General features: G+C 39.9%; 1 protein-coding gene across 1 annotated transcript; it reads left to right on the forward strand.

Annotated features, from left to right (window-relative positions):
* Positions 1-1,780: 1,780 nt before the first annotated feature.
* LOC148698603 (uncharacterized) lies at positions 1,781-3,063 on the forward strand. The gene has a single exon (XM_088684128.1). It carries the CDS (start codon positions 1,925-1,927, stop codon positions 2,981-2,983), a length of 1,059 nt encoding a protein of 352 aa, XP_088540254.1. The 5' UTR covers positions 1,781-1,924; the 3' UTR covers positions 2,984-3,063.
* The last annotated feature ends 8,026 nt before the right edge of the window (positions 3,064-11,089 follow it).

Below are 11,089 nucleotides of genomic sequence, written 5' to 3' on the forward strand. Positions count from 1 at the left end.
TTGAGAGATGAATATAACACACAATTATTCCAAAAGAGCATTCTCTTCTTGGCACCAGAGCCTAGGTTAAGAAAAAAACCCTGCTACTGTGTGCAGAATCCAGATCACCAAGCCGCGCGGCTAGATTGTTTAGCGCGCCGTCCGATCATTAGTCGCACCGCCAGTTGTGCTGTGCGCCATTTAACCAGCGAGCGACGCCATCTTTACTGGATCAAACTTTCCTGTTCGTTTGCTTCGTCGCACCGGAGTCTATACGCATCTTATTGAAGTCCAACTTAGACCCCCATATCTGCCGCTGTTGGCTGTCGCCTGCTGTAATCCGAAATCTGAACCCAAAGATCGTTTCCGCTGTTGAACCTTCTTGCCTAAACTAACCAGCCACGTCTGATCCACCACTGAACTTGCTCGCACCCATCATCGCACCAGTCCACGAACCATTTGCTACAAGTTTTTTTTTGCTTGCACAAATCCCATTCGCTGAAATCCCCTCGTATTTGTGCGGACTGAAGAAAGGAAAACGCAGAAGCATTGCTGCGTTGGAAAAGAAGAAAAGAAAAAGAAAAAAAGAAAAAAAGAAAAAAAAGAAAAAAAAGGAAAAAAGAAAAAAAAGAAAAAAGGAAAAAAGCTAAAAAGGGGAAAAGCATGTTGAAAAGTCTCATGTCTGATGGCAATGAATGCCCACAAAGCAAAAGTCTTCAGCATGGGCAAAGTTTTCAATGCCCATGCAAAGTGAAAGATTGTATAGTCAGACGAAATTTCATAAATTTCAGGATGCATTAACTGCATCAGTTTGGAGACACTCTATAAATAGAGCACTCCGCATGTTTGTAAGTTACAAGAAAATAAGAAGAAGAAAGAAAACTAGAGAAAAATATCAGTAACTGTTATAAAAGGATTAAAGTTTGAGAGATAACCTTTTAAGTGTTGGGTGCAAGGTAGATATAAAATGCCACACTAAAATTATAGCACATGCAGATAACAAATAAAAAGGCAGAGGAGTAGATGATGTTACTGATATTTTTCTCTAGTTTTCTTTCTTCTTCTTATTTTCTTGTAACTTACAAACATGCGGAGTGCTCTATTTATAGAGCGTCTCCAAACTGATGCAGTTAATGCATCCTGAAATTTATGAAATTTCGTCTGACTATACAATCTTTCACTTTGCATGGGCATTGAAAACTTTGCCCATGCTGAAGACTTTTGCTTTGTGGGCATTCATTGCCATCAGACATGAGACTTTTCAACACTCCCCCTTGGATGCCCACATACCAACATGAGTTGCCTCGTTAAAACCTTGCTTGGAAAAACCCAGTGGGAAAAAACCATAGCGAAGGAAAAAGAGTACAACTTTTCCTGGATCGTTGATATAGTGTCAAGTATGTTTATGTTGCCTCGTTAAAACCTTGATAAGAAAATTGCAATGAAATTAAACAGCAGGTAAATTCAAGATAGTGCACCACATAAAATTGCAATGAAATTAAACAGCAGGTAAATTCAAGATGGTACGGTGCGATTGTACCGCACCATCTTGAGAGATAACCTTTTAAGTGTTGGGTGCAAGGTAGATGTAAAATGCCACACTACAACACTTTTATTTGAATTTACCTGCTGTTTAATTTCATTGCAATTTTATGTGGTGCGGTATAATCGCCCACGCTGCTCTGCATATTTAATTTTCCTGTTACTTGAGTGGTGCGGAATAATTGCCCATTCTATATTACATTATTTCAATGAAAATGGTGCGGTACGATCGCCCTTCTCATTCACCCTGAAAATCTCGAGCCAGAAGTTTCGAGTGCTTATCATTTTGGCCTGAAGATCAAAATGAAAAATTTGTAAGAACCAGAAGTTCTAACATCATATTCCTCCAGGAATACATATTATTGCAAGTTCTTACACATCTCATTTTCTTTCAGAAAAGAAAATGGCGAACTTGGCGAAGCTTGAATTTGCTGCCCTGGATATTACCGGGAAGAATTACCTGACCTGGGTACTGGATACCAAGATCCATCTGGAAGCAGGGAATCTTGGAGATACCATCAGGGAAGAGAGCAACTCATCCTCTCAAGATCGGGCAAAGGCCATGATTTTCATTCACCGCCATCTTGATGAGGCGCTAAAGAGCGAGTACTTAACGGTTGAAGATCCGTTAGCTCTCTGGAATGCCTTGAGAAATAGATACAATCACCAGACAACGGTGATTCTTCCAAGGGCCCGCTATGAGTGGACTCATCTGAGGATCCAAGACTTCAAGTCAGTGGCAGAATACAATTCTGCATTGTTCAGAATTACCTCTCAGATGAAGCTCTGTGGGGATATTATTACTAAGGAGCATATGCTGGAAAAGACTCTCAGCACATTTCATGCCTCCAACGTGCTCCTGCAGCAGCAGTATAGAGTGCGAGGCTACACTGAGTACAACCAGCTGATATCTGTGCTCTTAGTAGCTGAACAGAATGATGAGCTCCTGATGAAAAACCATCATTCCCGACCTACTGGATCTGCACCATTCCCAGAAGTGAATGTTGCTTCCCTTGAAGTGAACGCCACATCCTCTGGTGGTGATAATCATAAACGAGGACGTGGCCACAAGCGAGGTCGATGGAATAGGAAAGGCAAGAACCATGGAGTTCAGTTTCACAACCAGGTTCCGAGGCATAATTCAGGCCCGAGCTTCAAAAATGCGAATCGCCACAAAGGCAAAGCTCATATGAACAATGCTCCTAGAAACTCTGAAGGAGCCTGCCATAGGTGTGGTGGCAATGGGCATTGGGCACGTACTTGTCGTACCCCAAAACATCTAGTGGATCTGTATCAAGCCTCCCTCAAGGAGAAGGGTGTCGAGACCAACTTTCTCGACCAGGCTAGACCAATGGATATACCTGATCCAGTGTTTGACTTATCAGGGCAGTTGAACACAACTCATCTAGATGTTTCAGACTATATTGTGGAAAGGGGAAATGAAGTATATCGGTCCGATTGAATCATTAATGTACTTTTATTATGCTGAACTTGTAGTATTTTCAGATTCAATAAAAGTGGCATGTAAATTTCTTGTTATAACTTGCTTTTAATTCTGATTCTCTTACTCAGAGAGCATGGATAAAAATTGTGGTTATTCTCAGAACATGAGAAATGGCGGAGATATTTGTCTTGCAGACAGTGCAACCACACATACAATACTTCGTGATCAAAAGTATTTCTCAAGCTTAATACCTACAAGAGTAGGGGTAACAACAATATCAGGACCTTCAGATGTAATTCAAGGTTCAGGGAAAGCCCAGATTATGTTACCAAATGGAACAATATTGTCCATACAGAATGCATTGTATGCTACTCGATCTACTCGAAATTTGTTGAGTTTCAAAGACATACGTCTAAATGGATACCACATTGAAACAAAAAGTGCAGAAAATGTGGAGTATCTATGCATTACCTCCAATGATACCCAGAAGCGTATATTGGAGAAGTTGCATGGTATGTCGAGTGGATTATATTATACATACATAAGGACAATTGAATCACATACTGTCATGAACCCGAAGTTCATTGATTCAAAGGTTTACATGCTTTGGCATGACCGTCTGGGTCATCCAGGATCTACCATGATGCGTAGGATCATTACCAACTCTAATGGACATCCATTAGTGAGCAGACACATTGCTGCTTTAAATGATAACCTTTGCAAAGCTTGTTCTCAAGGGAAGTTGGTAATTAGACCATCACAACTAAAGGTTGATGCTGAATCCCCATCATTTCTGCAAAGAATTCAAGGGGATATTTGTGGGCCTATTCAACCATCATGTGGACCATTTCGATATTTTATGGTTTTGGTTGATGCATCTACCCGATGGTCACATGTTTGTCTCTTGTCTACTCGGAATGTAGCATTTGCGAGACTTCTTGCTCAAATAATTAAGTTACGAGCACAGTTCCCAGATTATCCCATTAAGTCAATCCGACTTGATAATGCTGGTGAATTTACATCTCAAACCTTTGATGATTATTGCATGACATTGGGCATTGATGTTGAACACCCTGTTCCTCATGTCCATACTCAAAATGGTTTAGCAGAAGCATTGATCAAGCAGCTTCAGTTAATAGCTCGCACTCTGCTTATGAAAACCAAATTGCCAGTCTCTGCATGGGGACATGCCATCTTACATGCTGCATCATTGGTTCGATTAAGACCTATAGCCAACCATCAATACTCTTCAGTACAACTCGTGTTTGGACATCAGCTAAACATTTCCCATTTACGAGTTTTTGGTTGTGCTGTTTATGTGCCTATTGCACCGCCACAACGCACTAAAATGGGACCTCAGCGTAGACTGGGAATTTACTTGGGTTTTGATTCACCATCTATCATTAGATATTTGGAACCCTTGACAGGTGATATGTTTACAGCTCGTTTTGCTGATTGTCACTTTGATGAGACAATTTTCCCGTTGTTAGGGGGAGAAAAGACCGTTCCAGAAGAACGGAAAGAGCTGACATGGGTTGTTCCCACCTTGTCTCATTTTGATCCTTGCAGCATTCAATGTGAAAATGAAGTGAGAAGGATCGTTCATCTTCAAAGCATTGCCAATCAAATGCCAGATGCATTTAATGATGCTATGAAAGTGACAAAATCACATATACCAGCTGCAAATGCACCTGCAAAAATTGATGTCCCTGTTGGACAAAATAAAGTGGCAGCAAATTATTCATCTGGTGCACGCCTGAAGCGTGGTAGACCCCAAGGTTCAAAAGATTCAGCTCCTCGAAAGAGAAAGTCGAGGGCACAACTGAATCCAAATGAAATCATTCAGGAAGAGAAAATGAATGATACATCCACAATTCATCATTCTGGACTTCCAGAAAAAGAAAATGTCCTTGATGAGACATCTGTCCCTGAAGAGACAGAAGTACATGAAAGCAAAGAAATCTCCATAAATTATGCATGTACAAATGAATTGTGAGATCGAAATGAAATAATCATCGATGATATGTTTGCATTTGCAGTAGCCACTGAAATCATCTTAAGTGATGATATTGAGCCCCGTTCTGTTGATGAATGCAAACAGAGACAGGATTGGCCTAAGTGGAAAGACGCAATCCAGGCAGAATTAAATTCCTTGGAAAAGCAGAATGTTTTTGGACCAGTAGTCCAAACCTCGCCTAGTGTAAACCCCGTGGGTTACAAATGGGTATTCACAAGGAAACGCAATGAGAAAAACGAGATCGCAAGATACAAAGCACGACTTGTTGCGCAAGGTTTTTCTCAAAGACCTGGAATTGATTATGAGGAGACATACTCTCCTGTAATGGACGCAATTACGTTCCGTTACTTAATAAGTTTAGTGGTTTCAAAAAGACTTGACATGCGACTTATGGATGTCATCATTGCGTATCTATATGGAGAATTAGATACTGACATCTATATGAAAGTCCCAAAAGGACTTAAGTTGCCTGAAACAAGTAATAAACCACGAGGTATGCTCTCGATCAAATTAAAGCGATCATTGTATGGTCTGAAGCAATCTGGACGAATGTGGTATAATCGTCTCAGTGAGTATTTGATCAAAGAAGGGTATATCAACAATGTTATTTGCCCTTGTGTGTTCATTAAGAAATCCAATTCTGGATTCGCTATAGTGGCAGTATATGTTGATGATATGAATCTAGTTGGGACTCCTGAAGAGCTCAATAAAACTGCTGAATATCTGAAAAGCGAATTTGAAATGAAAGACCTTGGAAAAACAAAATATTATCTCGGCCTACAGATCGAGTATTGTGCTAGTGGAATTTTGGTCCACCAATCAGCTTACATTGAAAAAATTTTGAAGCGATTTGGTATGGACAAGGCTTATCCACTAAGCACGCCAATGGTCGTTCGTTCTTTGGACATTAAGAAAGATCCATTTCGTCCAAAAGAAGATGATGAGCTGGTCCTTGGTCCAGAAGTACCATATCTGAGTGCAGTAGGTGCTTTGTTGTATTTAGCACAATGTACTAGACCAGATATAGCTTTTTCAGTTAATTTGTTAGCAAGGTATAGCTCTGCTCCAACAATTCGCCATTGGAAGGGTATCAAAGATGTATTGCGATACCTTCGTGGGACAACAGACATGGGTCTCTTCTACTCAAAGAACTCCACAGATGACCAGGTCCTTGTTGGATATGCAGATGCTGGCTTCCTCTCTGATCCGCATAAAGCCCGCTCACAAACTGGATATGTGTTTAAGAATGGAGATACAGCAATCTCATGGCGCTCAACCAAGCAAACATTAGTTGCTACATCTTCAAATCATTCAGAAATACTTGCTTTACATGAAGCAAGTCGTGAATGTTCTTGGTTAAGATCAATGATCCATCATATCCGGAATTCATGTGGTCTAACTTCGAAGACAGACAATCCAACTGTCATCCATGAAGATAATGCAGCATGTGTTGCCCAAATGAAGGAAGGATTCATCAAGGGCGATAAGACTAAACACATATCTCCAAAGTTTTTCAGTGCACATGAGCTTCAGAAGGCTAAAGTTATTGAAGTCAGACAAATCCGTTCAAATGAAAATCTGGCAGACTTGTTCACCAAATCTCTACCAAAGTGCACATTTCAGAAGTTAGTGCAAGGCATCGGATTACGTCGACTTACCAAACAGCTAAACTTGGAGAATGCGGAATCAGGGGGAGATACATATCAGGGGGAGTATCCATGATACATGCTTGTTGTACTATTTTTCCTTCGATTAGGATTTTTCCCACTGGGTTTTTCTTATCAAGGTTTTAACGAGGCAACATAAGCATACTTGACACTATATCAACGATCCAGGAAAAGTTGTACTCTTTTTCCTTCGCTATGGTTTTTTCCCACTGGGTTTTTCCAAGCAAGGTTTTAACGAGGCAACTCATGTTGGTATGTGGGCATCCAAGGGGGAGTGTTGAAAAGTCTCATGTCTGATGGCAATGAATGCCCACAAAGCAAAAGTCTTCAGCATGGGCAAAGTTTTCAATGCCCATGCAAAGTGAAAGATTGTATAGTCAGACGAAATTTCATAAATTTCAGGATGCATTAACTGCATCAGTTTGGAGACGCTCTATAAATAGAGCACTCCGCATGTTTGTAAGTTACAAGAAAATAAGAAGAAGAAAGAAAACTAGAGAAAAATATCAGTAACATCATCTACTCCTCTGCCTTTTTATTTGTTATCTGCCTGTGCTATAATTTTAGTGTGGCATTTTACATCTACCTTGCACCCAACACTTAAAAGGTTATCTCTCAAACTTTAATCCTTTTATAACAAAGCATTGTTTTTTGAGTTGCTGTTTGTTTTTTTTTTTGTGGCCCACACGCTACAATTAAAATGGCTCGCAATGAAATCATTACTGCTCGAACCCGTGGTTCTTGCTATCATCCACCCAGCAATTGTCCTTATTGTTGCTTGAGAGGACATTCCAAAAATCGTTGTTTCGAACTTATTGGTTGTCCTGTTAAGGGATAAGACTTGTGATCCCCAGTGTAATAAGCCGCGTGTATTGATTGCTGAAACTAAGGTACATTCTGAACATACAATTAACGATGGTAAGACTTTAAAGGTTTCTGCATTTGTTACGAATAATACATGGATAATTGATTCCAGTGCTACTGAACATATGATTTGTGATTCTAGACAGGTACAAACCCTAAAACCATCTACCAAAACTGTTGTAAGTGTTGCCAATGGTAATCATGCCCCCATTATTGGGGAAGGTGTTGTCTCCCTTTCAGATACCCTTAATCTTGATACTGTGCTTGTTGTTCCTTCGCTTGATTATAATTTATTATCCATTGCTCAAATAACCCTCACCCTACATTGTCTTGTTATTTTTTGGCCTTCTTTTTGTGTTTTTAAGGATATTCGGACTCGCAAGACAATTGGTTATGGTATCAGAAAAGGGAGGCTTTACTACTTAGAGCTGACATCGAAAAGTACCTAGACGTTGACTCAAGCTCTTACTGTGGAATGATCTCAGGAGGAGTGGAATAAAGCTTCGAAGGTTTGGTTGTGGCATCGTCGACTTGGACATGCTTCTTTCGGTTATTTACAGAGGTTGTTTCCTAGCCTATTTGTTAAGAATGACGTTTCTAGCTTTAAATGTGGTGTTTGTGAACTAGCTAAAAGTCATCGTACTTCGTTTCCGTCCATTTTGACAAAAAGTTATGTTCCATTTATGATAATCCATTCTGATGTTTAGGGACCATCTAAAACTGCTACATTTGGTGGTGCTTATTGGTTCGTTACTTTTGTTGATGAATGCACACGTATGACTTAGGTTTGTTTGATGAAGTCAAAAAGTGAAGTTACTTCCTCGTTTCAGCAATTTCACAAAATGGTGCAACAACAGTATAAGTCACAAATATAGGTTCTCATGATTGATAATGGTGGCGAGTATGTGAACTCTGAATTTCGTGCATTTTTGGATCATCATGGTATTGTTCATCAAACTACTTGTCCATACACTCCACGACAAAATGGGGTTGCAGAGCGTAAGAACCCTCACCTTCTAGAGGTTGTCCGCGCTTCCTTACTCGAGGGGCGTCTCCCGTTATCCTATTAGGGAGAAGCTCTCACCTCGGCTGCATATCTCATTAATCACGTTGCATCCCAATCAGTTGATTTTCAGACGCCTCTTCAGGCTCTCTCCTCACATGTTGATGCTCCAACAGTTCCAAATCTTCCACCTCAAGTGTTTGGCTGTGTGGCTTTCGTTCATCTCCATAAACAACATAGGAGTAAGCTTGAATCTCAAGCCTTACGGTGCATGTTTGTATATCGTTGCTATCATCCTGCGACAAAAAAGTTGTTTGTCACTGTGGATGTTGCATTTCATGAAAACGATATGTACTTTGCCCATTTTGAGTCTGCACTTCAGGGGGAGAATCAGACAGAAGTTCAAACTCTTGATTATACTATTCCTGATGTGAATCATTAGACTTACGTGGTGATGTATTGGAAACGAGCGGTGATGATTCACAAGAAAATAATGATGTGAATCATTTGGACTTAAGTGGTGGTGTAGTGGTGATCATTCACATGAAAACAATGTTGATGAGCCGACACCGCCAGAAAAATCATTGCCTTCCTCACTGATGGACAACTCATTACCAGTCTCCTCATCATTGGATAACTCATTGTCGCCAGTTACCTCACAGTCGGTCTCACCACCCTTGAGCCCCAATAACCATAATCAATCGTCTTTGATCCCAGATACACCACCACCACATCGTCTCCCTAACCGTGTCAATCAAGGTATTCCTAAACTTACTTATGAAGTTGACCTTAAATGCAAAACTAGGTACCAGGTGAATCGACCTAACCAAGAATCTAATGTGTTATACCCTTTAGGTAATTATGTGTCTATTAGCCACCTATCAGAATCAAATAAGTCATTTGTGTTTTAATTATCTACTGTATCTATTCCTAACAGTGTGCAAGAAGCTTTAGCTGATCCACGTTGGCAAGCAGCAATGAATGAAGAATTGAAGTCGTTGAAGAAGAATGCTACCTGGGAGATCACGGACTTGCCAGCTAGCAAGAAACCTGTGGGATACAAATGGGTCTATACTGTCAAGTACAAAGCTGATGGGACAATGGATCGTTTCAAGGCAAGACTGGTAGCAAAAGGGTACACTCAAAAATATGGAATTGATTATACAGTTACATTTGCCCCTGTGGCCAAGATTAACATAGTTCGTGTTTTGTTGTCCTTGGCTGCAAATCTTAATTGGCCCTTACATCAGTTTAATGTGAAGAATGTCTTCTTGCATGGAGATTTGACAGAAGAAATTTATATGGATCTTCCACCAGGATATAGTGCTCTAGATAAATACAAAAGAAAAGTGTGCAGGTTTAAGAAATCTTTGTATGGTTTGAAGCAATCCCCTCGAGCATGGTTTGGAAGATTCACAAAATCTATGAGAGCTTTTGGTTACACACAAAGTAATTTCGATCATACTCTATTTTTGAAAAGATGAAATAGGAAGCTTACTGCACTCATTGTGTATGTAGATGATATGGTTGTAACAGGGAATGATCTGGAAGAACGTGCGGCTTTGCAAGGATACTTGTCTATAGAATTTGAGATGAAAGATCTTGGATCCCTAAAATATTTTCTAGGGATTGAGGTGTCGAGAAGTAATTCTGGAATTTACTTGTCTCAAATGAAGTATATTATTGATTTGCTACACGAAAGTGGCATGTCAACTTGTCAGCCAGTAGCTACACCATTAGAGGAAGGATTAAAGCTTAGTGTTGATCCTAATCAAGTACCAGTTGACAAAGGGAGATACCAAAGGTTAGTAGGCCGTTTAATGTCCTTAGCACACACAAGACCAGACCTTGCATATGCCTTGAGTGTAGTGAGTCAATACATGCATGATCCTAGAGAACACCATATGCATGTAGTGATGAGGATTTTGAGATATTTGAAGGAAAGCCCATGCAAAGGAATATTGTTTAAAAAGAATAATCATCTTAGAGTTGAAGGTTATACTGATGCAGATTGGGCAAGATCAGCAGATGACAGGTGCTCAACATCAGGTTACTTTACATTCATTGGGGGTAACTTGGTTACTGGGAGGAGTAAGAAACAAAATGTGGTTGCCCAATCTAGTGCAGAAGCTGAATACAGAGGTATGGCCTTAGGGATTTTTGAAATTTTATGGCTTAATCTTCTGCTAAGGGATTTAGGTATAAAACATGATCAGCCTATGAAATTGTTTTGTGATAATAAAGTTGTTGTGACATTGCACATAATCTAGTACAACATGATAGAACAAAGTATGTTGAGGTTGATCGGTTCTTCATCAAAGAAAAATTGGAAGGGAAGATAATTGAGGTACCGAAAATAAGAACGAAAGATCAGTTGGCAGATATCCTCACAAAAGGCTGTTTCAAGTCATAAGTTTTCAAGTTTCCTACACAAGTTGGGCATGTGTGACATATATGCACCAACTTGAGGGGGAGTGTTGACGTTTTTGTATATATTCCCGTAGTCTTGGGATTCTTAGTTTAATATGTTTTTATGTAAATTATTTCTTTCCTTAATGATAGGATTGTAACAT

This window comes from Pyrus communis, chromosome 2 (assembly GCF_041283825.1).
Source record: "Pyrus communis isolate YQ-2024b chromosome 2, ASM4128382v1, whole genome shotgun sequence".
Classification (NCBI taxonomy): domain Eukaryota; kingdom Viridiplantae; phylum Streptophyta; class Magnoliopsida; order Rosales; family Rosaceae; genus Pyrus; species Pyrus communis.

Bases quoted from the DNA above. Each gene is read 5' to 3' on its own strand.
- LOC148698603 (XM_088684128.1), top strand. From the start codon at position 1,925: ATGGCGAACTTGGCGAAGCTTGAATTTGCTGCCCTGGATATTACCGGG.